The sequence below is a fragment of the Acinonyx jubatus genome, chromosome A1 (genome assembly GCF_027475565.1).
Source record: "Acinonyx jubatus isolate Ajub_Pintada_27869175 chromosome A1, VMU_Ajub_asm_v1.0, whole genome shotgun sequence".
NCBI classification, from domain to species: domain Eukaryota; kingdom Metazoa; phylum Chordata; class Mammalia; order Carnivora; family Felidae; genus Acinonyx; species Acinonyx jubatus.
Genome location: NC_069380.1, coordinates 24,614,872 through 24,641,426, shown reverse-complemented (window position 1 = coordinate 24,641,426; position 26,555 = coordinate 24,614,872). Strand labels below are relative to the sequence as shown.

At 38.4% G+C, this 26,555-nt stretch overlaps 1 protein-coding gene across 8 annotated transcripts in view; it reads right to left on the bottom strand.

Moving 5' to 3' along the window:
* ZC3H13 (zinc finger CCCH-type containing 13) overlaps positions 1 to 26,555 on the bottom strand; it is a 95,478-nt gene that overhangs the window by 12,252 nt on the left and 56,671 nt on the right. For 5 of the 8 annotated variants that reach the window (XM_027064861.2, XM_027064859.2, XM_027064860.2 and 2 more), the window contains 9 exons: positions 24,316 to 24,626; positions 21,301 to 21,765; positions 14,292 to 14,483; positions 10,085 to 10,168; positions 9,179 to 9,740; positions 5,669 to 5,772; positions 4,135 to 5,328; positions 2,778 to 3,299; positions 312 to 461 (listed from right to left, as the gene is read on the bottom strand). In XM_027064861.2, coding sequence (XP_026920662.1) covers positions 312 to 461; positions 2,778 to 3,299; positions 4,135 to 5,328; positions 5,669 to 5,772; positions 9,179 to 9,740; positions 10,085 to 10,168; positions 14,292 to 14,483; positions 21,301 to 21,765; positions 24,316 to 24,626 — 3,584 coding nt within the window. The remainder of the gene's footprint in view (positions 1 to 311; positions 462 to 2,777; positions 3,300 to 4,134; positions 5,329 to 5,668; positions 5,773 to 9,178; positions 9,741 to 10,084; positions 10,169 to 14,291; positions 14,484 to 21,300; positions 21,766 to 24,315; positions 24,627 to 26,555) is intronic. The other 3 variants (XM_027064863.2, XM_027064864.2, XM_027064865.2) reach the window with 3 other exon arrangements.

Genomic DNA, 26,555 nt, shown 5'->3' with positions numbered 1-26,555 from the left:
GTACCATACATCTACCATCCGGAACATTGCTGGGCAATCAGTATTCGGTTAGATTCCAAGTTATATAACATGAATTTCAACTTCTGGAACGGAAATCTTAGAATTTGACTATTTTAAAAGAGACCCTGTCCAATTCGTAGGCAATGTCGACTTAAAAGTGTGCTGACCATACAGACTGTGATTTTCATTGTATTGGCCTTTCAGTCTCAAATAATACATAGAAAGAAAAATTCTGCCTTTCATTACTTAGCAATGCCTTAATACCAAAAATCAGGTCATTTTTACGTTCAACCACCTTTGTAAATGATTACCTGGCATCTTCTCCTCATCCTGTTGGTCTTCCCTCTTTTCAGCATCACCTGCTAGAATTTCATCTAGTTCATCATCACTGATTGGCTCATATCCTTCTCCAGCACCAGATCCTAATGAATGTGCATCATCTAACTTGGATTCGTCATCTCCTGTTTCGGAAAGATTTATCTCATGTCAAAGAGCACACGGGAGGGACATTTAAGTGAAACCAAAGAGGAAGAGGCTGTGCACACTAAAATATTTGAAGAGTGTTTTTTTCCTTAGAAAACTACATTTCTTAATATTCCAAAAGGAAAATTAAATTTTAAGCGCAAGAACACAGTAAAAACAGCAATACCGAAACAAGTTATAAGATTACAATTAAAATGTGACAAAAGGTACCGCTAACTTATTAATTTTGCTTCTGTATGTTAATGTTTTTATAATAAAACTTGAAGTAAATCCAGCCAAATGTACTAACTTCAAAAGGATGTAGTAATTTCTTTACTTAAATAAACTCATTAATTTAAAAGACTTGTAAACTTATTAATAATTACATTTATTTGAAAAATTGCCGCTGATTCTCCCTCTACCTCCCAACTCATCTCCCTATCCCAACTCAATTTTAAAGAGAATGCTGTAAGAAATTTAAAAATATTTTGCTGGTACCACTAGCATATATTTATCTTACCAATCTTTCTCAATTACTTAGGTTAGGCTTTGTCACCCAGTGAGTTAGCTGTGAACTGAAAAGTACCCTGAAACTACAGAGTCTGTTTAATATTTCTAATCAGTTATCCACACACTTTACTGAGTTTACAACACTAGGTTAGCAAAATGCAACAGTATGCTTTACAGGTATAAATTTGCAGCAAATAAAATAAACTATGAGATGTTTCTGGTCATTCTATAATTTTCTATTATGTTCTAGAATAATCTCCCAATTCACTTCTAAGGTAATCAACTTTAATGACTTCATTTTACAAATATACATCTAAGCATAAAAGCATGTAACAGGATTTGTATTTTTTCAAGTTTATCCCACTCATTTTCCTACTTTAGGTGAATAAAATTTTTCATCTCACAGTAGGTAATTCACCTATAAATTTCGATGCTATGTTATGTGTGATCACAACCAGTGAATGCTGTATTTTAGGGATGAGGGGCACTGACTCCAATCACAAGAGAGTTATTATGATTTGTTCAATTATATTCAATTACACTCCAAGGTTATACCTCCATTAGTACTATGGCTCAGGATTTGAGGCTATTTATACTCAAAATTGAGATGAAAACATAATGTGAGGAAACACTGAGATAGAAATGTTTTTGTCAAGTAGAAAAAAATATAACAGATGCTGTATTGGAACATATCTGGTCAGATAACCAAGAGATTAGTAAAGATGTTTATAGTTTCAAAAGAATGTGCATTTACTCTAGGCCCAATGTTATAATACAACAAATAAAAAGAATAGTGAAATAACTGCTGCTTATATACAAGTATCCTAGAAGTTTCTTGAGGGCTTGATGTCAGAACAATGGTGTTAAGCACTGGTACCAGAACTGGACAATCCCAAGGAGGCAGAATTTCCAGGACAATTTTCAGGGAAGCCGTTACTCTTGTTAAGCTAGCCTATATAATTCACCAAAGAATAAGACGTGGGTATATACATGCACAGGCAGAACATATTTTCATTCATCAACCATTTACTGCATCCTTGCTATAGTCCTGATGATAAAGAAATGAAAAGCTATGGTCCCTAACAAAGGAGTAGAGTATAGTGGGGACAAAACCAAGGAAAAATAATTGTAATACAGCGTGGGGATGCTATAAAAGATACATAGACAAGGTGCTATGGCAACCTGAATAAGTACCGTTAGCAGAGAAGGCTTCACGGAGGAAATGATGCACAGACTGGGAAATGAAGTCTGAATAAGGGAAGATAAGAGGGCAAACATCTACCAAGCAAAGGGAAGAGGCAGCACAAAGAAGGCTGGAGGGCAGTGCACGGAGAGAATTCAGAGGCATGAGTGGTCTGTACTAGACTGGGGGTAAAGAAGAGAGTGGAGGCAGTGAACAATGATGTTCCCCACAGCTGAGGCTGGCTCTTAGTGGGCCAAAGGGGAAATGCATTTTCAGGGAGTGGTGACTGTTTCGTGTATTTGTTCTCAACTGCCCTGTAAAACAGAATCACTAAGAGTTATTTGAATCTGTCTCTGAACCAAGAAACAACTTCCATTTTTATGATTTTTTTTTAAATATCTAAGAAAAGAAGGTGATAACTATTTTTTACTGCATCTACCTTTTATTTCATTCAGGTGAATCTGAACCAAGTAGACCATGATAGTACAAATCAGGGGACCACATTTTTGAAATATCACAGGGCTTTTCCTTATGCATATCAGAACACCTTCACAAGAAAATATTTTATTTCCTATGAAATCTGAAAAGGAATGGAGCAGATAACAGACAACAAGGCACTCACCTTCCACACTCTCAGTTCTCTCCGCTTTGTTTAGATCTTCAAATCCCTGCACAGATCCTAGATCTTTATCCATTTTTTCTTTATCCAAAGCAAGACAGTCTCGGGAAGTGCCTTCTAGATCTCTTTCATGTTCACTCTCCAGTTTTGCTTCACTGCGTTTTACAGACTCTATTTGAGAAGAACTCTCAAAAGTTCTGTCTCTGTCTCTGTCCCTGTCCCTTTCCATAGAATCAGGAATTAGTCTCTCTCTTTCCCTGTCCAAATCTCTCCGTTTGTCTCGTTCTCTCTCTCGTTCCCGCAATCTATCTCGGTCCCTGTTCCGTGGCCAATCTTTATCAGCATCTCGGTCCCATTCTCTCTGTCTTGTGTCTCTCCTCTCTCTGTCCCGGTCTCTATCATGCTCATATCGATCACGTTCTTGAAGCCTATCTCTGCTATCAAACGACCCGGATCTTGAATGGACCTGTCGATCTGATTCAGGAGAACTTCTTCTTGAACTATGGCTCCTTGAATCCTGGCGATCTAAAATAAATATACAAAGAGTTTACACAAGGTAAGAAATAAAATGCTTCATTGTCGCCATACTTGTATCAAATCACTGTGTTATGCACCTGAAACTAACACTGTATGTCAACTCTACTTCAATTGAAGAAAAAGAGAAGCAAAGAAAAAGGGAGAGGAAGAGAGGAAGGAAGGAAGGAAGGGAGGGAGGGAGGGAGGGAGGGAGGGAGGGAGGGAGAAGGGAAAGAAAGAAAAAAAAAAATGCTTCATTTTAGGGTCCTTTAAACTTACATTTGATGTTTCCATAGTCCCAATTATTCAAGAAACTCATTTTAAGGAAAAATTGTAAAGTGCTAATTAAAATATGTAAAAGGCAAGGGAACATGTAATTTTCCACTATAACCACAAAATATCTTCCAAGAAATACATACATAAAATGGGTAAGCATTAACGGAACTGATCACTTCATCATCTGACCTCTTCCTATCCCCTATCTTATTTTCTGTGGTCAAAAGAAAAAGCACTGGCTGCAGGAGGAAGAGCAGGAAGGTTAAAATTTCAAGCATCAGTAAGGAACTTGAATACTGAGCCCTCTGCCAAGATATACTACTAACATCCTGATATCAAACTGATGGACGTCACTCAATGTACCTCTATTATAATAATGTTAGTGTTAATGTCGTAACAGGTAACATTCTGGTGGCATGGTTAAGCTTTGAAGTTTCTTAAAATTTAAGGCAGTATATAATGTAACCAATGTCTCATTTACGTTAAAGTTACAATTTGTATAAAAGAAAAGTGTATAAAATACACTAAGACAGGAAGCACTGGCTAGATTAGAATTCAATTTTATTACCTGAAGAAGTACTTCGACTGGGCTCTCCACGCTTTAACTGATCAATCCTAGATTTCCTCTCTCCTGTGATCTCCAGACTTTTTGTTTTCTCTCTATCTCTCGAGCCACTATGCAGTACTCTCTTTCGACCACTTTGGTCATCCCCACTTCGATGGGCAGAATCATTGGAGGGGGAGCGGAGACGCCCAGATGTATGGCTCCGATTGCTCCGATTGCTGCCGAGGCTGCTGCTCCTCTTTTGATCCAGCGGCTTGCGATGCGGCGCATCTTCTATAGTGACGTGCGGCGCCTCTACCTTCTCGGCGCGGGTTCTATGGCACTTCCTGTGCGAGTCTTCACCGGTGCTGTTGGTGGGAGCGGCAGACGAGGAAATGCTGGTGGCGGACGCGCTGAAGGCCGCGGAGGCAGAAGAGGAGAGAGCAGCAGAGGCGGTGGTAGAAGCGGCAGCCGCGGGAGGCGGAGGGGGAGGAAGAGAGGACGGAGAAGGAGTCCTTCCGGGAGTGGCAGCCGTGGCGGCGCGCTCCGGTTCCGCCACCTCCGCCCGGTCAGGCACGTCCTCGTCAGACCAGTCGCTGAACGCCGTATCTTCCTTTTTCTGAGAATCCTCCAGACTGCCATCCTTACCATTGGACATGTCAACCAATTCCTCTTTGGCTGTTAGAGGGGGAGTCCGCGGGCCTCTCTTCTTCTTACTCTGCAGGACGGCTTCTTCATCAGAAAGATCAGAATCGCCTTTGGATTTCTTACGTTTCTTCTCTATACTTTTCTTCTTCTGGCCTTTTTTTGGTGAAAATACTTGACCGTCTTCAGATGCTGTCTCTGTGTTACCCCTCTCTAACCCAACATCCTCCTCCTTCTTTTTCTTAACAGGTTTCTTCTGAAATTTGGCTTTTTTCTTGTTCTCATCATGAGCTCGATCAGATGCGTCTCGCTCGTCAGACGGGTGGTGTCCCATCATGTCTTGTGGGCGAGTTCTTGAGCTTTCCGGGATTTCTGTCTGTTCTCTCTGTTTATCTACAGAAGAAACTTTCTCTTTAAGCTCCTGCTCTTCATAGCGCCTTGAACTCTCTTTTCTTTCCAGCTTACGATCTTCCTCTTTCCATCTACCCTGCCTGTCTTCTGGAAGGTGTGATGGACTGAGAGAACGAGACTCTTGAGGTCGTACAACCTGGCTCAAGAGTCTATGTTTTTCATCTATACAAAAAGATGAAAGCAATCACACTTTCACCAGGTAAACAACGTTGCATTTACACAGAAATAATAATAGCCCAGCCTCTCACTTTTCATTTTAAAACTTTAAAAATGGCAATAATTTCACTAAAAATATGGACTTACTACCAACAGGAGATGACCGTGCCCCTACGATAAAGTAACTGTATTCCTAACGTATACTTTAGTCACATGAGATATTCAGAGGCAGCAGAGCAAGAAAAATTTCAAATCTCACTTCATCATTTCCTGTTAATGCCAAAGAATGGTCTCATGGTTACAAAGGAATGTGGATACAGAAACACAGAAAACAGATTCTGCTTACTTTTATCATCTCCACTGTTGTAGGTGTCACTGTCGGGAGAATGTTCTCGCCGGCGCTTAGGTGACTGACGAGGGCTAGGACTCCCTTCATTTCTATAGCGCTTCCTAAATAGGACAAATATAGTTTATAAAATTCCAGAGGATGAAAAAGAGATTTCTTTACTAGTTTTCAGTATTATTTCTTTACTGTGACTACAAAATATAATTGTAAGAGAGCAATACTGTGAGAGCTATATCATATAAAAGGTGTTCAGCATGCACCTTGAATAAAATTCTTCACTTCGTTTGTTAAGACATACAATTGTGATTTAAAACACAGGACAACAGGTCTTTCTTCATCAAATCGCCAGATTTAATAATTGCGTGGTGGTAACATACAAGAGAGGAATTAATGTACCGTCTACTAAAACTTACTCGTTAATTTTATCTTTTATGATAAAGAAATACTTTATGCTGGGAAGCCAAATGAGAAAATCAGTATCTGCTTTGGAGTCAAAAAGATATGAATGCAACTTACAGCCATGTTACCTATTAGGTAACCTTAGGAAGTTCCTTGAAATCACTGAACCTTAGCTTTCTCATCTGAAAATGGTGGGAAAAAAACCAGGGTCCATCTTGTAAAATTGCACTTAGGAATAAATTAGTTTTATCATAAGCCTAGTGCTAGTTATGTTGTGAGTACACTGTAAAAATTGGTTCCTTCCCTTTTCTTAAAACTAAATCACTTGCTTGGTGGCAAATTAACAAAATAATTAAAATGTTCACTATTCTTATTCTTTAAGTTAAACATTAAATGACTAGTGATTTATATCTCTGGTACTTAAATTATTCTAGTGTTTTCCTGTATTGTCATTAAATTTTGACTACCTTTTTTTTTTTTTAAACCACTGTTTATAAATACTGTGGTCAAAAGTTATGAAACATACTGCAGCACACATATCTCCCTCACGGCTCATTTACATAAATGAGTAACCAGGGTTTCGGAAAAAAAAGAGATTAGCGTGACAACTTACAGGCTCAAGTTCGTACAGTTCCCTATCCAAAGCTCCTGCTATCATTAGGCCATCTATTCTCCCATACTTTGAATCTGGGCTGGCCCACAGACTTGCTATGACAAGAGGATGTGGTGAAAGTGACAGAGTGTAAGTTTGGAAAATCAGGACTCAAGATGCATTGCAGCTTCTGCTTTTGCCCTCTTGGCATGTTTCTATCATTATATGGAGAGTTTAGACTATTGGAGAATGAAAGGTCGTGTGGAGGAGAAATGAGATGCCCTAAACAGCAGCCAGCACTAAATGCCAGGCATGAAGAGTGAGGCCAGTTTGGGTCACCCAAACACAGGTGAACTGCCAGACCCATCTCAGAAACATGGGTGACCCCAAGTAAGATCAGCAGAACTGCTCTGCTGAGCCCAGCCCAAAGTGCTAATCCACAGAATGATGAGATGACTGCCTCTTGTTTTAAAGTACTAACTTTATGTGTGGTTTGACACATAGCAAGAGGTAACTGGTATATCGAAATAAAGCCAATAATTAAAATGTACAAAAAAAATAACTTTAATTTCTAGGAAGTATCTATAGAAATAAAATTAAGAGTAAAATAAATAGTATGGCAAGCCAGCAAACAAAACCTGCATAATAGGGGTTAAAAAAAAGTTTTGGGTAAATTCAACTACTGAGATGACAATACAATTGATAAAAACATCAAGATATTAATCTCATACAGCTATCGTTATAGAGCTGTTTGACTCCTAAGTTTGTGGGGTCCTTGCAACGTTTGGATTGTCCAACCATGAAAAACCAGAAGAAAGTTTTGCTACTTAAGCAGAGATCAGAAGCATGGAAAAACGAAATCAAAGCACAGGACTGCGTAATAGATAAATAACAAAGATTTCACAATTTTCATCTTAGAGACTTTAAGGAGGTCAGAGAAATATGTATTGTATGCCTACATGTGTTAAAAACAGTATCTGAATTTTATGTTAATGTAAGATTATTTATTAATGGGGAAAGGGAAGCCAGTGGATGTGAACTACAGAAAACCCTGGCTGCAGACTGAAGGGAAGCCAAGACCTAATAGATGCAGCCTCCACTTCTGTGCTTTGTTCTTTGTCCACAGTCATAATCTACAACAGCAATGATGAAAAACAGCCGAAAGCAGGGAGCTGTATTCACCATAATTCACATGAACTAGAAGCAGAAGCAATGGAACTGAATATATAAATTATTTCCAGTTTGTTTTAGCAAACTTAACCATACCCTTTATCCCAGCTGGTATTAAAAAGGAAAAAAAAAAAAAAAAAAAGGCAGTTAACTCCAATAAGCTTGGTTTTATGTCCATGAAACCTCAAAACTGACCAATCAGAGTCCAAAATTCTCATGGCTACAGTGATTTAGCTCCCTTTGTCTATTCCTCAACTGATGAGAGTCCCAACATACATAGAGGGCTGTGAAGCTGACAGGCATACACTCAAGCCATCTTAGCCACCATCTGGAGAAAACCTTTCTGAGACTAGAACTCACACAGAAGAAAACAGTGGAGAAATGGACAGACAGGATTCCTGATACATTGTTTCAAAGTCTGAACATAGTCACATCAGAACAAATGAACTCTAACCATGGACTTCCCAGATACCTGAGCAATCCTTTTTTTTTTGGGGGGGGGGCAGGGGGGAGGGGAGAAAAAGAAAAAAAGAGAAACTGTCCTCAGATACATGAGAAGATGGGAACACATCTTTTTTTTTTTTTTAATTAATTTATTTTTTGAGAGACAGAGACAGAGACAGAGTCTCTGTCACAGAGACTCCGAAGCAGGCTCCAGGCTCCGAGCTGTCAGCACAGAGCCCGACGTGGGGCTCGAACCCACGAACCATGAGATCATGACCTGAGCCAAAGTCGGCTGCCTAACCGACTGAGCCAATCCAGGCGCCCCTATGAGAACACATCTTTTGATCCCAATAATCTACTATAACTCCATAGCTCAAGATAGGTCAAGTCTGTATCTCTCTTCAGTGGTTGCAGGACTTCCTTCAGTTTTAAGACCCTGTGAATGCTTCTGTCACTGGAGGTAGTGACTCCAGAGTTATAAGTACCTAAAACTCACGAAGGATTATCAGAAATGGCACAGTCACTATTTTTTGGTGACTTGCCAACTCCATTAACTAGTTTTAAGTGGGTTTGATGAGAGATAGGTTCACTGATTTTATCACTTTTAGGTTGCATTCCTGTTAAAAACAAGTCGACAGAAGTCGAACAAGCCAATATGCCATCAAAAATGGCACAGAAAACAAGAGTGATTAATTATATCCATGGCTACAGAAACAGTAGAATGAGAAAGTGTTTTTCTTCCTGGACAATTCAAAAGACTTTAAACACCAAGTATGTATTAATAAAGTTGAAATCCAGGAAAATGTTGAGAGGGAAAAGAATTACAATGAAAATTTCATGAAAATGAGATGTTTTGAACTCTACTGAAATGTAACTTTAAAAAACAGATCCATTCCCATTCTTACTTGGACTTTCTCTCATCGTGTCCATCTCTGGGATTCCGGTCTTCTCGGGTATCTTCCCGCTTTTCTCTGCGGTCATCTCGTCCTTTGTCTTTGTCTTCCCAATCCCTCTGACGCTCTCGTTCTTTATCTCTTTCCCTCGCTCTCTCTCGTTCCCGCTCTCGCTCTCTCTCCCTCTCCCGTTCTCGCTCTCTCTCTCTCTCCCGCTCTTCTCTTTCTCGCTCCCGCTCTTTTTCCCTATCTCGTTCCCTCTCTCTCTCCCTCTCTCGATCATGGTCACGATCTCGCTCTCTTTCGCGGTCCCTCTCCTTTTCTCTTTCTCTTTCTCTCTCCCGCTCTCTGGCACGCTCTCTCTCTAGTTCTCTCTCCTTCTCTCTTTCCCGATCCCGCTCACGCTCCCTCTCCCTCTCGCGCTCTCGGTCTCGCTCTCGCTCCCTGTCTCTTTCTCTAGCCCTTTCGTCTCTTCTATCCTCCACTCTGTCTACTCTTCGTTCCTCTCTTCTTTCATCACGCTCAAGCTCGTCATTCCTTCCCTGATGTCGAATTGGTGAGCTTGGTCTTTGATCTACAATGAAAATCAAGTTTTGTCAGTGATTAACTTGACAGATAACCTCTTGGTAAGACAGCACGGCAAATTTTAAATTTTATCTGTGTATAGGGTCACGCTGGCAACAAATCAGGTTATTACATTTACTTTTAAATTAATCATCCAAAAAATCACCCCTAGATGTTTACAAATTTTTTTTCTTAGAGGTAAGTTTTATTTGCCCTCTAACTAACATGTTTTCTGCTCCCCAACAACCCCCCTCCCACCACCCGCTGATCCACCTTTGATCTTTCTCTGCATGCTCCCTACCCTACCTCCAGCCCACTGCTCCAACCCCACTTTCTGCCATCTCTACCCTTCACCTCTGATCTTCTCTGTCCCCCCAGCAGGACCTGAGAACACTGGTGGCAAAGGATAGGGGCAGCAGGAGGTGTAGAACATAGGAGCTGAAGGAAAAAAAAAATTTCCCTCGTAAGTCACACCTCTAATTTCAGGCTAAAATATATACACATCAAAGTGCAGCTATTATGTGAGGAAAATATAGTAGAACAAAACATCTGTCAATAATTGTTGCTGCAATATCAATTTATCATAAACTAGAATATTAAGGGTACTGATGCTTAGCAATCTTGAAGTAGTCAAATATAAAGTGTTTCGTATTAGCGATATATATTTATACTAGAAGTTTTATTCAATCATATAACTGACCACTCAGATGAAGAGCTGTTTTCTTAAAAATGTTAACTGATAATCTCATCACATTATATATATATACATATATATATATGCATATATATATATATAAAAAAACATATACACACACACACACACACGTGTGTGTGTGTGTGTGTGTGTGTGTATATATATATATATATATTTTTTTTTTTTCCAGTAGATAAACACAGAGAAAATGAATACATGCTGCCCAAGTGCCCAGTTGAGCAGGAAATTAGTCTGGGATCAAAAAATGTATAAGAAAATGGTGTTAACTTTTCCACAGAGCTAGCAATTTTGGAAGTAGTTTATTGTGGCACAGTCTAGGGTACTGTGATGTTTCTATTTTCATATTATGTAATAATGTTTATGGGTTAGTCATAAAGGTCATACTGCAGTATGGTCAACAGGTTTGCAAGTGGAATATCTAGCATCAACTTATTAAGCAGAATAACTTTAGCATATTTCCAGGGAAAGGTTCAATGTAGTAATTTGAATATCCTGTCTTATCACAGACAGAAAAGACAAGAATTATGGACATTTGCTCTTTAGAGGTAACAGATCAATACAGAAGTTCATAGAATTTTAAAGCTGAAACAAAACAAAACCTTCTCCAGCCCTTTCCTTCTTAAAAACACAGAAATTATGGTCCAGAAGTTGACTAGCCAAAGCCATAGAGATGGCAGATTTATCAGGACATCAGGACTCTACGGCAGTTCTCTTAAACCCTTTTTCACTTCTGCTGAAACCAACTTAAAATGGTTCTACTGTGCACCCTTGATTCCCCAAATGCCACATATTTATGGTCTTAGACCATTTGAGTTCCTGGTTTAGGGGTCATACTAATGTCACAACGATTACAAAACAACCTGAACTTCAATACTGCAACTTGTAGTAATTCATACTTGAAATTTCCGATTATACCAATGTCAGAGAACAGACAGTTTTATGTGCTCTTCTCTGACAGATAAAAACTGTTTTCCCCAACCAAAATGACAATGTCCCTTACTTCAAAGAAAGTGAAAAGGATATAAGAACACCACTTTAATGTATCTAAATTATTTTTCCTATCTTTTCCCCAAAATGTGTTCACCAAAGATGTGATTCTCTTCATATATTTATCTTAATGAATGACATACCCATTCATGAAACCCGGCATCTCTGAGTTATCTAAGTCCTATCAATTTCACTCTCAAAATATTTCTTTATTCCCTTTCCTCTCTCCATCCCTACAGTTAATATTATTAACACAAACTCTGATCACCTGTTACATGTCTATGTCACCAACAGTCTGTCTAACTGGTTGGTATCCTTCCCCAGACTCGCTTATACTTTTTTCATGAAAACTCTACTTTTTCCAACTGCCTCAAAAGAGTGGTCTTGTAGGCAGTGAAAAGCAATTAAATCAAAAATTTTAGCCTGATTTATTAGGCTATGTAGAACTTGGCCCATAGTCTCTCACCAATCCTTTCTACTAGCTTCTTTCCTTCCCTACCAATTATGGCATATACCTCTACTCCAACATCAGAATTCATTACTGCTCCAAAAGCATACGTTTCTTTTAGTCCTACGTGTTTGCACATACTTATACCCTCTCCCTGCAAAGTGTTTCTTCCACTGTTCCTTCTAGCAAACTCTTTAGGGAGCTTTCTGGATTTCCTCACAACTCTCTGTGCTGCTTTGTTGTCTCGCAGAACTTCATATAGTGGCAGCATTCATCCCCCTTCAATTGCCTATTTGTGCCCTAATCAGCCCATGAAGAACTGAAGGGAAGACGGAAACTCCCGAGCACAGAACAAGGTGCCTGGGCACATCTCCACCCTCAACGTCTATCACTCTCCCTACTGCTCATCATACCCGGGTCACATTGGTCTTCTTTCAAACTCTAGGACATATTAAGATATTTTCCCTCTTGGGGAACTGGCACATACTCTTCCCGCTGCACGGAATGTTTTTACCCTCGATCTCTGCAACGCTAGCTTCTCTTGCATTTATGCATCTGCATAAATGTCATCTCAAATTTTTCATAAACCATCTGAAGTAGGTCCCTCTCTTATCCTTTATTTCTATCTAGGCCCCTTCTTTGTTTCCTTGACTGCACTCAATAGTCATTTCTCTTTTGGAGGAACAGGGGTGGTATCTTCCCTCCCGTGAAGTTCTACAAGGACAAGAACTACTTTACTTGAAGGACCCTAGCAGAAGTGCATGAGCTCTCAAAAAACATGGTAGAGTATGTCAGTAACCTCAAAAATACAGTTCTATTTTAATCATACAACTGGTATTTACTGAAGTAGTTACAGTAAAGTAAAACAGAAAGAGAACAGGACTTGCAGTCAGAAGATACGAGTTTGAATTATAGCTGGAAAACTTACGTCTCTGTAATAATGGAAAATCACTATCCTTCTCTTAGCCCAAATCCCCTAAGTTATGAAACATGAATTCTCTTATCATATTTCCACTCACAGGAATATTATAAAGATAAAAGGATTGTAAAGAATATTTTATATATATTCTCTGACTTAATATTGTAAAAGATATTAAGTCGGGGCACATATATATAAAGCAACTATCAAAATTCCTGGAAACGCAATACATGGATCGTTGAGAAATAAAGCTAAGATTGAAACCAAATTGTACTACTGAATTCAGGAATAAGATGAAAAAACCCTGAGCTCGGATATCAAACTGGGGGGGGGGGGGGCGGGGAGAAGAGATATTAAAAAAGCACAGCATTACGAGGACATAGCGTTAGACTAAACAGAGGTGAATCAGCATTAGGGAAGATAGAATTTCAGGTATCAACACACAACATATAAACTCCAGCCTCATCTGTAACTAAGGAGGCCCTACACATCTTTTAACCCAAATGCATTAGGCTTACCCTAACAAACTCAAATCAACCAAGTCCGATCTCATCCATACTCCCAAAGAACCTGGTGTCTTAGTGACTTTGTTCTCTCATCACTGCCCATATCAACATACACTATTACCTTTGCGATTCAGTCCACTATGAAGCATCATTATTCAATTTCCTACCCCTTCAAGTTTTGTACTGTATTAATCTCAGCATTATAGCAAACCTTACTTTAGTAACCAGCCAAAGTTAGCAAGACCTTCATAAGATCTTAGAGTTTAAAACGCCCTAATATATATGGACAATAAAAGCTTGCTAAAGAAAGTCCTTATAACCCTTCCTAAATGACTTCTGGTAATCTTGTTGCAAAACTGATTTAAGAGAGTAAATCTAATAGAGTAGAATCTGATACAGATATACAAGATTTTTAAGCTTAAGTTTTAGCTTAAGATATATGAGAACATAAAATCAGCCAAAGCCAAGTATTACAGGTTCTCAAGAAGGAACATGCAAAAAATGTTTCTTCGAACAACCCCCAGCCCTATCATCATCTTTTCCCTGCCCTGTTCTTTTGACAGCCCTCTAAGACTTTATTATTACAACTAACGAGTGAGTGGCCAGGATACTGGGGTGAGAAAGTTTAAGTAGCTCCTAAATCAGAAACGCCTAGATTGGCACCCAAGCATCTACATTCTTCGAAGGGGTATAAGCCATTAGGTTAAGGCGAGAGACATTCAGCAGGGAGCCTCAGTTCTTGCAGTGTGCCAGCGCTTACTGCACCTCAGTACCCACTCCGCTGCCAAACAGGTACTCTGGTGGCTAACCACTTACATACTCTCAAATAAACAAGAAGATCATATGAGTGAAGATAATAGTTTCAAATGTGTCAACAAGCAGAAGTCTTAAAAGATACATTAAAAAAGTAAACGGATGACGGTTTTTCAAAAACGATTCTCCCAACCACTGGTGGCCATTATTTAATAATACGCCATCTGACAAACCTCTCTCTCTGTTGTCACGACGGTCTCTCTCTCCATGTCTTCTCTCAAACGAAGAATCCCTTGCTTGATCTCTGTTGTCTCTTTCAGGATATCTGTCTCTTTCAGGATAGCTACTTCGAGTTTCCCAGCTGTCATGATAGTTGCTACTACTACTGTGACTATCAATTTGAGAACCTCTTGTGCCTCGACTTCCTAAACAAAGGATATTCACACAAATGTTTAAACACATACACTTTATTCAACAAGTTATATCAGTCACAATCTTTTTTCCCAAATAAGACATACAAGTTAAGGTGTGTTGGGGTTGCTGCTGTTTTTCTTTTTTGGTGTTTCAAAGTATGGTAATCATTGTTGAAAAGAATATTAAACGTTGGATCATAACACCCAAATGGTCTAATGATGGGCTCGGGTAAGCTAGGTCCCAGTTTTTACTATCTATTAAAAAAGTCATAATGGAATCATAAAGCGAGAAGACTCATTTCAATTCACCCAAATCCTCCTCCCCCACCCCAAAAAATAAAAGCTATCCATTCATATCTAATTCACAGAAATATCATGAAAATAATGAAAAGTAGATGTATATTATTGCTTTGATTACAATTTGTAGCAAAAACATTCCAATACGGAACCAAAGTACTTTGTTAACATTAAGTGGTGCCTAAAAATTTTCATTAAAAAATGTGGGAAATGAATGTTCATAGTAGCTTTATTTGTAAAAGCCCAGACCTAGAAAGTACCCAGATGTCTTTCAATGGTGAATGGTTAAACTGTGGTATATCCAGACCATGGAATACTACAAGGACCAACTACTGACACGTGTAACAACCTGGATGAAACTCAAGGAAATTATGCAGAGTGAAAAGGATACACACGGCCTGATTCCATTATGTAATATTTGTGAAATAAAAATTGTAAAATGGAGGACACATTAGTGGCTGCCAGGGGCCAGGGACGAAAGAGAGGGTCAAGTGTGGCTATAAAGGGGTCATACAGGGAGTCCTGTGATACACAGTTGAGTATCTTGACTGTGGTAACGGTAATGCAAGGCTACACAGCCACTACTGGAAAACGGTATGGAGGGTCCACAAAAAAATTAAAAATAGAACCACCGTATGACCCAGTAATCCCATTCCTGGGTATATATATACCCAATGGAATTGAAATCAGGAACTGGAAGAGGTATCTGCACTCCCATATTCACTATAGCATTATTCGTAATAGTCGAGACATGGAAGCAACTGAAATGTCCCCTGACAAATGGATAAAAAAAATGTGGCATATACATATAATGGAATATTATTCAGCCTTAAAAAAAAAAAGGAATAAAAAAAGGAAAAGAAAAGGAAAAAAAAAAAAAGGAAATCTTGCCATGTGAGATAACACAGATGAACCTGGAGGACGTTACACTGAGTGAGATAAGTCACCCACAGAACAACAAACACTATGTGTGTGATACCACTCATATGTGGAATCTAAAACAGTCAAACTCTTAGTAGAATGCTAACTGACAGGGCTGGAGATAGAAGGAAACACAAAGATATTAGTCAAGGGTACAAAGTTTCAGTTGTATAAGATGAGTAAGTCCTAGAGATCTACACTATAGCATAATGCCTGCCCACAGTTATAATACTGTGTTGGAAACTCAAAAATTTGGTAAGAGGGTAGATCTTATGTTAAATGTTCTCATCACATACATACAAAATAACAGAGAACCTGAGGAAACTTCTGCAGGTGATGGATATGTTTATGCCATAGACTGTAGTGAAGGTTTCATGATTATATACGTATCCCCAAGCTCAAGTTGTATACATTAAATATGTGCAGCTTTTTGTATGTCAATCCTATCTCAATAAAGTGGTTTTTAAAAAATACATACAGCTACACACACACACACACACACACACACACACACACACACACACACTATAATAATAGGCTTTGAGCCCTTAAAAGAATTACAGAATAATTCTAAATACTATTAGCAATGTATTTTAATAATAAAAATATACGTATACAATGCTTTAATAATTAAAGACCACAAAGAAGAAACTGAAAACAATTTTTAAAGAATAGAGATGAGCCCCACATAACATCTAGGAAAAAATAAGTTAAATGATAGCTTAGATGCAGCTAAGAGATAATTAGTAAAAAAAAAAAAAAGATTACATCTGAGGATACAACCCAGGAAACAAAAGAGAGATAAAGAGATGAAAGTTAAGAATCAAAGATGATACAATAAGAAGATTCGACATATGTCTAACCTATGCTGTTTAGAGTCACATTTAAAACAAAAAGATACAGTAAGGTTGAAAGGATGAAAAAAGATACTCATCAAATACTAACCAAAAGAAATGTTAGTAAAATAACGTTCAAGACAAAAAGCACTATTAGGGATAAAGAGGGTCATTCTACAATGATGAAAGGAATAATGTGCCTTATGAGTACCTAACAGTGAAGGCTTCAAATATGCAAAGCAAAAACTGATCAAATCACACAAAATCGACAAATTCACAATGACAGTGGAAGATCCAACTCACTTCTTTGTAATGGTAGAAAAGGCAGACTAAAACTAATTCCGTGTAGATTTGAAAGCATGGTTAACAAGCTTGATCTCAGAGACACCCTTTGCGTCCAACAATTAAAAGCACACGCAGAACATTTATAAAAATTTCTGAGCCACAGCTAAGTCTTAACAAATACAAATCCCAAAGAGCTGACTTCAAAGTCTTTTCTGACAACAATTAAAATTAGGGAAGGGGACTTATTTTAAAAAGTATGATTAAAAATTTTAAATCCCTTTTCTACGTAACTCATGAGTCAAAGAAGAAATCGTATTAAAACTTAGAAATAGTGTTTAGAATGGTTACTAATACAATTATCACACATTTCATAACAAAGGAAAACCCAAGAGTAGAAAATTAATAGACCAAAAGAGATACAAAGGATACAAAAGAGATACAAACCAAAGATTAGTTTTTTGAAAAGACTCAATCAAAATAGCTATATCTTTGGCAAGACTGAGCAAGAAAAACAAGGAAACATAGTCATAATAGAGATTTAAAAGAGTTTTGAAACATCTTTGTATCAAAATTTTGAAAACAAATTTCTTAGAAAAATATAACTTACCATACTGCTTTAAGAAAAAAAACAAATCTATGACTATTATAATAATCTAAATCTGTAATTCTTGTAAGAAACTCAATTGGTAGTAAAAGCTCTAACCATCAAAAAAATAGGAAACCAGGTTTAACAGACAACTGTCGTTAAACTGTCACGGAATACATAAGTAATCATACGTAAATTATTCTAGAGGAAAAAAAGAAGCAACACTTCCCAACACATTTTATATGTCTAGTATAACTTTGATTCCCAAACCAAACAAGAACATAAAAAAATGAACTATGCAGTGGTAATGCTAGAAGCGGTTCAGGCTGGCTTGAAAGAGCCAATTGTGCACATCTCTTCTGCTGTTAGCAGCTCAAAATCTGCTATTTTATAGCATGGAAATTGGCAAAAGCTAAAAGCCAGGGCTTTTTCTGAAGAGTTCATTGTTCAGAATTTATCAACATGCCACTAATTATATGTAATCTCAGCTGAAAACACAGATACTTAATTCAACATTAAATTTTAACAAACTGATTCTAACACTTTAAAAAAATGAAAAAATTCCATTTATCTTAGAAATGACAGGATAGGGGCACCTGAGTGGTTCAGCCGGTTGAACATCTGACTCTTGATTTCAGCTAAGGTCATGATCTCATAGTTCAGTTCATGAGACTGAGTCCCACATCGGGCTCTGTGCTGACAGCACAGAGCCTGCTTGGGATTCTCTCTCTCTCCAGCTCTCTGCCCTTCCCCCATGCACGTGGTGTGCTCGCTCTCAAAATAAACATTAAAAAAAAAAGAAATGCCAGAATAGTTAGAAATTTTTAAAAATATAGAAAACGTAAGTAAAAAAGTTAAAGGGACCAACTATGACCTTCTCAAGATCCAGAAAAAATGGTCATGATAGAAGCTGTTAGCTAAGTTGGGAAAATTAGCAGACATCCTTAACACAGTAAAAAACATCTGCTAAAAATCTTCAAACACCATGCTTAAGAGTGAAATGCCAACAGTAATACTTTAAAATCTGAAACAGAGCAAAGAAGCCTGTTATACCACTCATATCCCATATTTTACTGAAAAAGATTCTCAGCAGGTTATTGATAGTACATAATCAGAAAAGCCAAATCTGTGTGTTCCCAGACATAAATGTTTAAGAGAATCTACCTAGATCTACTATGAAAATACAGCAACATAACAATGTAAGATTAATATACAAATCTCAATTATCATTTCCATACACCGACAGAGTTTAGAAAATAAAGATTTTAAAAAGATATTATTTAGTGACACAGTTATTCACTGAAGCACTGTTCAAAAACAAACAAGAGTGAACTACCTGAACATCTATCAATATAGGATTTACAGTAGTCTTCCCTATCTGTAGCTTTGCTTTCTGCTATTTCAGTTCCCCATGGTCAACTGGGATCCAGAAGCAGGGGATTCTCCTCCTGACATCTGGTCAGAAGGTCAAAAGTAGCTTAAGGCTACCTCATGATGTCTACATTATTCACCTCACTTCTTTTCATCACACAGGCATACACCATGTCACCTCACAAGGGTGAGTACGGTACAGTAAGAATTTCGAGAAAACCACATTCACGTAATTTTCATCGCAGTATATCACCATTGTTTTATTATTAATGTCTTACTATGCTTAATTTATAAATTAAACTTTATCACAGGTGTGTATGTACAGGAAAAGACCCAATATATATAGAATTCAGTATTTTTTTTTAATGTTTATTTATTTGAGAGTGCGTGTGTGTGCACGTGCATGGGGAAGGGGAGACCCAGAATCCCATGTGGGCACCTGAATGATGCTCAATATCACTCATCATCAGGGAAACACAAATCAAAACTACAAGGAGACATCACCTCACACCTGTCAGAATGGCTAAAATCAACAATACAAGAGACAACAGGTGGTGTGCAGGATGTGGAGAAAGGGAGCCCTCCTCCTGCACTGTCGGTGGGAATGCAAACTGGTCCAGCCACTGTGCAAAAGAGTGGAGGTTCTTCAAATGGTTAAAAACAGAACCACCCTACGATACAGCACTGGCACTACTAGGTATTTACCTAAAGAATATAAAAATACTACTTTTGACCTAAAGAATATAAAAATACTGCTGCAAAAGGATACATGCCCCTCTATATGTACAGCATTATTTATAATACCCAAATTATGGAAAACAGCCCAACATCCACTGACTGATGAATGGGTAAAGAAGACGTGGTATGTACATATACGATGGAATATTATTCGGCTATAAAAAAGGACGAAATCTTGCCATTTGCAACGACATAAAGTCAGAGAGTATAATGCTAAGTGAAATAAGTCAGAGAGAGACAAATACCGTAGGTTTACACGTATGCGGAATTTACAAATAAGTAAAGATTAAAAAAAAAGAGAGAGGCAAAGCAGAAGCCAGACTCTTAACTACAGAGAACTACCAGAGCTCTGGCGGGTGAGGGGATGGGTTCGACAGGGGATGGGGATTAAGGAGCATAATTGTGATTAGCACTGGGACTGTATGGAAGTGCTGAATCTCTATACTGCAAACCTGAAATTAATATTACACTGTATGTTAACTAACTCGAATTTAAATAAAAACTTATAAAAAACTTTACAGTATATCCTACAGTAGACAAATGCACCAAAAAGAAGGGGTTAGTTGTTTATCAAGTTGACTGAAGTGGAATGATCTCCAAGGTATTTTTTAAGTGAAAACAGCAGGGTATAGAGCAATACATATGTTTTTTTAAAAAGTGCGTTTGTAAAACCAGAGGGGATGAGTACACACACAAATCTGCTTGTGTAAAATATTTCTGGGAAGGATACAGACAAAACTGGCAAGAGAATGAATGAGGTCAGAGGTAGCGGGGAGGTCTCTCACCACATATCCTTCCATACTTTTGAAATTTTGAGCCATGTGAATGCATTATTAAAAAGAGAGAGAACATTTTTAAGTACCATTGACAAGCGCACCAAAAATGCTGGGTACCCAGGAATAAAACCTGTACAAGGCTTTAACAGGAAAAAGTTATAAATTCATCAATTTGATGCATTTGAAAAAAATCCATCAGTTTTTCATGAAATTTTTAAAAAAACAACTCATTTAAAAAACGTGTATGAAAAAGCAAAAGGCCAAGAAAAGCGACGACTACTATGAAGGAGAAGGTAAGGGGCCTTCAGCTTAATGTGAAGCTGTAATGTTGACCAAGATGGACCAAAAGACCAACAGAAAGAATGAGTGCTCAGAATTCTGTAGAAGCATTTTAGGGGAGGGAGAGAAGACAGTGGAGGGAAAAAGGCCAAAACGAATTCAGTCCAAGCAGTTCGGAGACAAATACGTTTAGGTGGGTAGTTACTGGGTGATGGTAAACGCTTTTTAGGGGAAGGAAAGTGGCTCGAGATTCTGATATGCGATAATCGGAGGTGGTGTGAAGCGAGCACAAGCACACTGCGGGATACACGGTCGTGTCTGATACCATGAAGTTTGAAAGTCCACCATTTTAATCCCACTGGAATAATCTTACCATACATGTACCTGTTTACTAAAAATTATTTTCTTTTCATTCTACTTTTATGCCTGACGGCAATTTTCTTAGCGTTCCACATTAATCAAGACGGTAGGCGTGACTGGATAGAATTCAACCAGGGGATCTTAGGATCAGGATCCATTTATCTTTTGCTGCTTGGGCAAATTCCTAAGTCTTAGGAATTTAACGCTTCCTATTTGGAATTTATAGGGAAGGCCAAAATTCAACTAGTTGAAAATTACTTTGACAAAATGATGATTAATGAATGTAAAAAAGAATGCATCTAGAAAAGAAACCTTAAATGATTTAATAATTTCTATATAAACATACAAGATACAGTTTATTGACAAGTCAAAAACCTTACCCTTTTCAGGTAATTCTGGACCTCTCCCCCTACTTCTGCCCATCCGGTCATTCCTAATTTCACTTCGAGACTCATTTCTGGCATCATTCCTTATTTCAGTACGAGAGCTTTCTTCTCTCAAGTGGTTTCTGCCATAACTTCGGGATTCTTCCTGATAGGCATCCTCCTTTCGATGGGTGTCTCGACTTTCACGGTCCCTGTAGTCGTGGGTATCACGAGCAGACCGAGAATCTCTGGGATCACGGCTCTCTTTGTTATCTCTGCTATAATCTCTCATCTCCCTGGAGTCCCGAATGTCTCTGGAGTCCCTCAGTTCCCGTCGGTCTCTAGTATCCCTGGCATCTCTTCGATCCCGGCCATCTCGAGGTTCTCGGTCATCTCTGTGGTCTCTAGAAGAGCTCAGATCCTGTTCATACTCTCGTTCTTCTCTTGTGTCCTTTTCTCTATCTCTTTTGCTTCTGGTCTCTGTAAGGCAAGTGTGGGAACGAACTAGAATTCCTTTCACAAAATTTTGAGAAACAAGACAATTTACACATAATTTGGAGCTTAAACAATTTTTGAAACATAGTAATTCATGTTCGTTGCAGACAAGAAAGAAAGAAAACATGGGCAAATAAGAAAATTAAGACCATATATAAGCTATAATTCCAAAGGTAATTTTATTAACGCCTGGATATAACTTTGTTCTTGATTAAACTCTGAATAGGATCTTCCAGTGCCCCAACTTACCCATACTTACAGATCTTCAACAACTGAAACAAGTAAGTTGATCTCCTACCACTGATGGCTCATTTTTTAGACACTACTTTTAGATCCAGAGGTACACAGTGACTTTAACCACCTCCACCAGACTAGACCACCCATGACCACCTCAAATGTACTTAAAGCACTTAAGAGTGGCCTACAGTTAGTAAGGTGGCTGGCAAAGGGATATTGTTAGTCACCCTCTCTTTTCTTCAACTGTTTAGTGGGATCACTCCTGTCTCTAAAGTTTTCTCTACTTAAAGCATTTTCTAATAGTTCATAGAAAAATAAGAAAAGAGCTGTAGTTTTTAAGAAGTTGAAACAAAACTCACTGATCATTTATTTCAACCTTGTCAGTGTAAATGAAGAAATAAGAGGCCCACAGCCTAAATGGCTCAGGCGACCCCTTTTCTAAAGGGAATCTGCAAAGAAGAGAAACCATTCTTTAGACATGCCTGGAAGAGGCATAAACTGATTATAGCATAAATCTGGTATGACATCAAAGGATTAACAAGAGAACCTCAAAAAACAAACACTGCCTTGTTTTTACATCAGTTTCCTTTCTATGTTGCTCTTAGACACTCTGGAACTGCCTCAAGATCTGAGGCTATTTTAGCAAATGTAGTAGCTTTAAGACGTAAGACATCGTAAAGTTGTCTTCTTTTCTCTTTGCCCCATAGCTAGGTCTACAGACCTTCTCCAGCCACCTCAACACCTAGTGTCCACAAGACCCCCTAGATTCTCCCATTAATAACTCCTGCCAGTTACTTTGTCCATGTGCTTATATCCACAGATGCCTTTAAGAACAGAAGCATCAGGCAAGGATTTGATAGGTCTCCATCCGTTTTTGCACACACCTGTGACTTCGAGTCCTCTTTCCATGCCAACTGTGCCTAAAAATACGTTCACTCACTACCAGATCCTTTTTCCACAGGTCCCCCATCTGTCTTTACAAATGTATCTAGTTACTGTATTTTGTCATCTACTTCCCCATTCTTCCACTAAAATTAGTTTTATTTCAGAAAATGACATCGAAATGGAGGAACAAACATCTGCTACATCTCTTATGTGGAAGGTTAAAGAAACATCTTCCTTACAAAGAAACTAAACACATGGTTTATTATTAAATGGATTCTTCCTGTAATATCAGCCACTCTTAGCACAAAACAAGCATTCTTATAAGACTTAAATGAATACTATTTCCCCTCATCATTATTTCAAAACAAAGTTATTAAACACACTAAAGAGTTTTCATTCAGTCAGTGGTCATTAAATATATACTATATTCCTGGTCAACTCTAAATATCTGATTAAAATTAATAGATAGGTGTTAAGAGAATTTTCCCATCTTACCAATGTTCCATAAATACTGCTATGCCAATCCGGTTCCAAAATCATGTACACAAGAAGCAATTCTATGCAACAGATGTTCTCTCTGGTCCCTACCTATGCATTCATCATTTTCTTGAAAAGAAGAATCTGATTAACTATTGCTTGCACTGTTGATAGAGAACAACCAAATTCAACACCTTTCATAGGAGACTGCGGTACCATACTCATGGAGAGGCTTATTTTAAAATGCATGTTAAACAGAAATGTTGCAAATAAGCGGTACTTCCTGAGTACTCATTACGTTCCAACACCAACTCAGGAGAAGTTAGGAAAAAACTGTAAGTAAATAAGGACAAGAAGCTTGGACAAGGAGTAGAGAAAGAGACGTACTGCCAGATTAGAATAGCATCTCAGCTTGAAGAGGGAGTAGCAAATCCAAAGTTAACTTAATTCTCAGGGATCCAGAAAGGAAAACAGCTTTGCTTACTTCTTTCTGGAGTTACAACTAGAAACTTGATCGCGTGGTTTACACAGACCTTCTTAATGGTCCCCCAGCCCTTACCTCTTTATGAATGTCTGATGCTTTCAAACTCTACCCCCTGGGTTGCTGCTTTTCTTTCGTTCACATCTTTGTTTTTTTAAAGGATCAACTAAGCAATTAGAGGGATGCTCTAAGAATCTGACAGTCCACAATGTCTAGCACCGGAAGAAAGCACCGCCTTAGTATACATGAAAATGCCCGTTTACACCATACATTTCATAGCTTATGTTCCCGTATCATTAAAAGTGCCTCCTACTGCCCTCAAGAACTCTTCTGCTACAGAAGACTTACAACACAGTTCTCCTCTTTTCCTTAATACAACAATAAACCTGAATGTCCGGTTTTTTAATAAAGAAAATACTTAAAGAACTCTAAAAAAATCAAGATAAAGTACACACCTTCCCTTCTTTCATGACGCCGATCATGAGACTGTGAAGCTCGTTCATGGTCATGCCTCCCTTTCTCTCGCATTGGAGAGCGATGTCTTGGGGGACTTTGCTTTCTCTGAGGAGAAGACAGAGAATGTGAAGGGTAAGGAGAAGCAGAGCGTCGTAAAGGTGGAGTTATTGTCCTCTGATATGATGGCGAAGGAGTCCTTTTTCGACGAGGAGAAGGAGAATGTCTTTGAATAGATGATCCTGACTGTGAGGAAGATGAGTGATGTCTAGAAGATAGAGGAGAATGATGCTGTCCTACTGGGGAAGTAGACCTGTAAAAAAAAATGAAGAGCCTGAATGTTAAAGCTAAAAGTGTGAACCATAATTCCAGGATAAATTTCAATTCACAGTGCTGTACAATACTAATTTTTTTTTCTAAATGTTTATTTACTTTTGAGAGAGAGAGAGAGAGAGAGAGAGAGAGAGAGAGAGAGAGAGAGAGACAGAGTGCGAATGGAGGAGGGGCAGAGACAGAAAGAGATGCAGAATCCGAAGCAGGTTCCAGGCTCTGAGCTGTCAGCACAGAGCCTGACACGGGGCTCGAACCCACAGACCGTGAGATCATGACCTGGGCCGAAGTCGTACTCTTAACCGACTGAGCCACCCAGGCACCCCTAAGTTAATTTTTTAAGATCTGATTTTAAGTCAGCCCAAGGCAACAGTTGTAGATGAGATATGCACTGCCTTGCTCCCAAGCTTTGGCTCTAAGGTCCACTTCCTTTTCCAGGTAACATTGTCCCTGAGCACAGGTAGGGAGAACACTACCCTCACTTACAGTATGGAATTCACTCTTATCAGAGATCATCTCTGACAGTGTGAGTAGGTACTTGGAGGGAGGAAACCAGAAAAAGCTAAAGAAAATACCCACTAGACAGAAAGTGGCTGTGAAAGGCTGGTAATTCAAGGCTGCAGGGAAAAGAAAAAGTTATCACTGGCTAAGCCAAACCTAGCCTGCACAGCCTGGGTTGACATTTAGGATGGGGAAAGAATGCTACAGTGAAGGAAAGGACATACTGTCCATACTGTCTGTATCTTAAATAACCAATGTTCACTCTTAGCCAGCACAGATTAAGTTCATGAGTCTTGGTTTATCTAAGGCTTCTTCTATGCCCTTCAAATCTTCTTTCACTGATGCCAGAGAAACAACTTATAACCTCACAAAGCACATCTGAATCACTCCTACAATGTGTTATGTCCGGGCCCTGTCTCCAATGAATATGCAAAATGTGTGTGTGATGGAAAGCTGGAACACATACATTTGCGCAATAACTAAAAAGAAATGTCTAAAAAATAACAGAGACCACATAACCCAGATGAGTATATTCCTCAAAACAATCATTTTGAAGACTAGATGTTTGTTCCAAAAGATTCTGGAGTCCTGGTCAAAGTATTTTAGATTTACATTCAGTGTCTATGATAGAAATGTTTTTAGCATCCACAATCCTAACCCAGGGTTTCTCACTCTTGGCAGTACTGACCTTTTGTATTCGGAAATTCTTTGTAGTGGGGAGGGGGGGTGTCCTGTACATCACAGGATGTCAGCAGCACCCCAGACTTCTACCCACCGGACGCCAGCACCACCTCCCTCTTACCCCCATTCATAACAATCGAAAATTACCCCAGACATTGCCAAATGTTCCCAGGGAGGCAAAACTACCCCTCATTGAGAACTCTGCCCTTAACTACGCTGTTTATCAATGATGCCTTAGCAGACCTTTTATCAATAAAAGCTTCAAATACATAAAATATATGTTACTGACTCAGGAAAGTGATCCAGTATATTGGAAAGAATTTTGCAGAACAAGGATTTCAGCAAGTACACAAAAATACCTTTTGGATTAATAACTGACTAAAAAAAGTCAGCTAACTATAACATGCTGCCCTACTCGGGAAGTAGAGATTCACCTAAATATTCCTGTTATCAGCAATTCCACTAAGCCTTCATGTCTTTCATAAAAATTATTTCCTCTTCATAAAAAAAAAAAATAAGCCATAAGCCACTGTAATTTAACCGACTCTTAACAGAAATGTTTTTACTTATAGGTATGAGTAGAAATGCTCACAGAGTCTTACCCAAATTTGGAAAACCATCTATCATCAATGGACATTCAAATGCATCTTAGTCAACAGAAAAATACTGCAAGATTGAGAATCAGAATGGTTCTTGTTTGGTGCTTTCCAATTTCAATTTCATCAGGTTC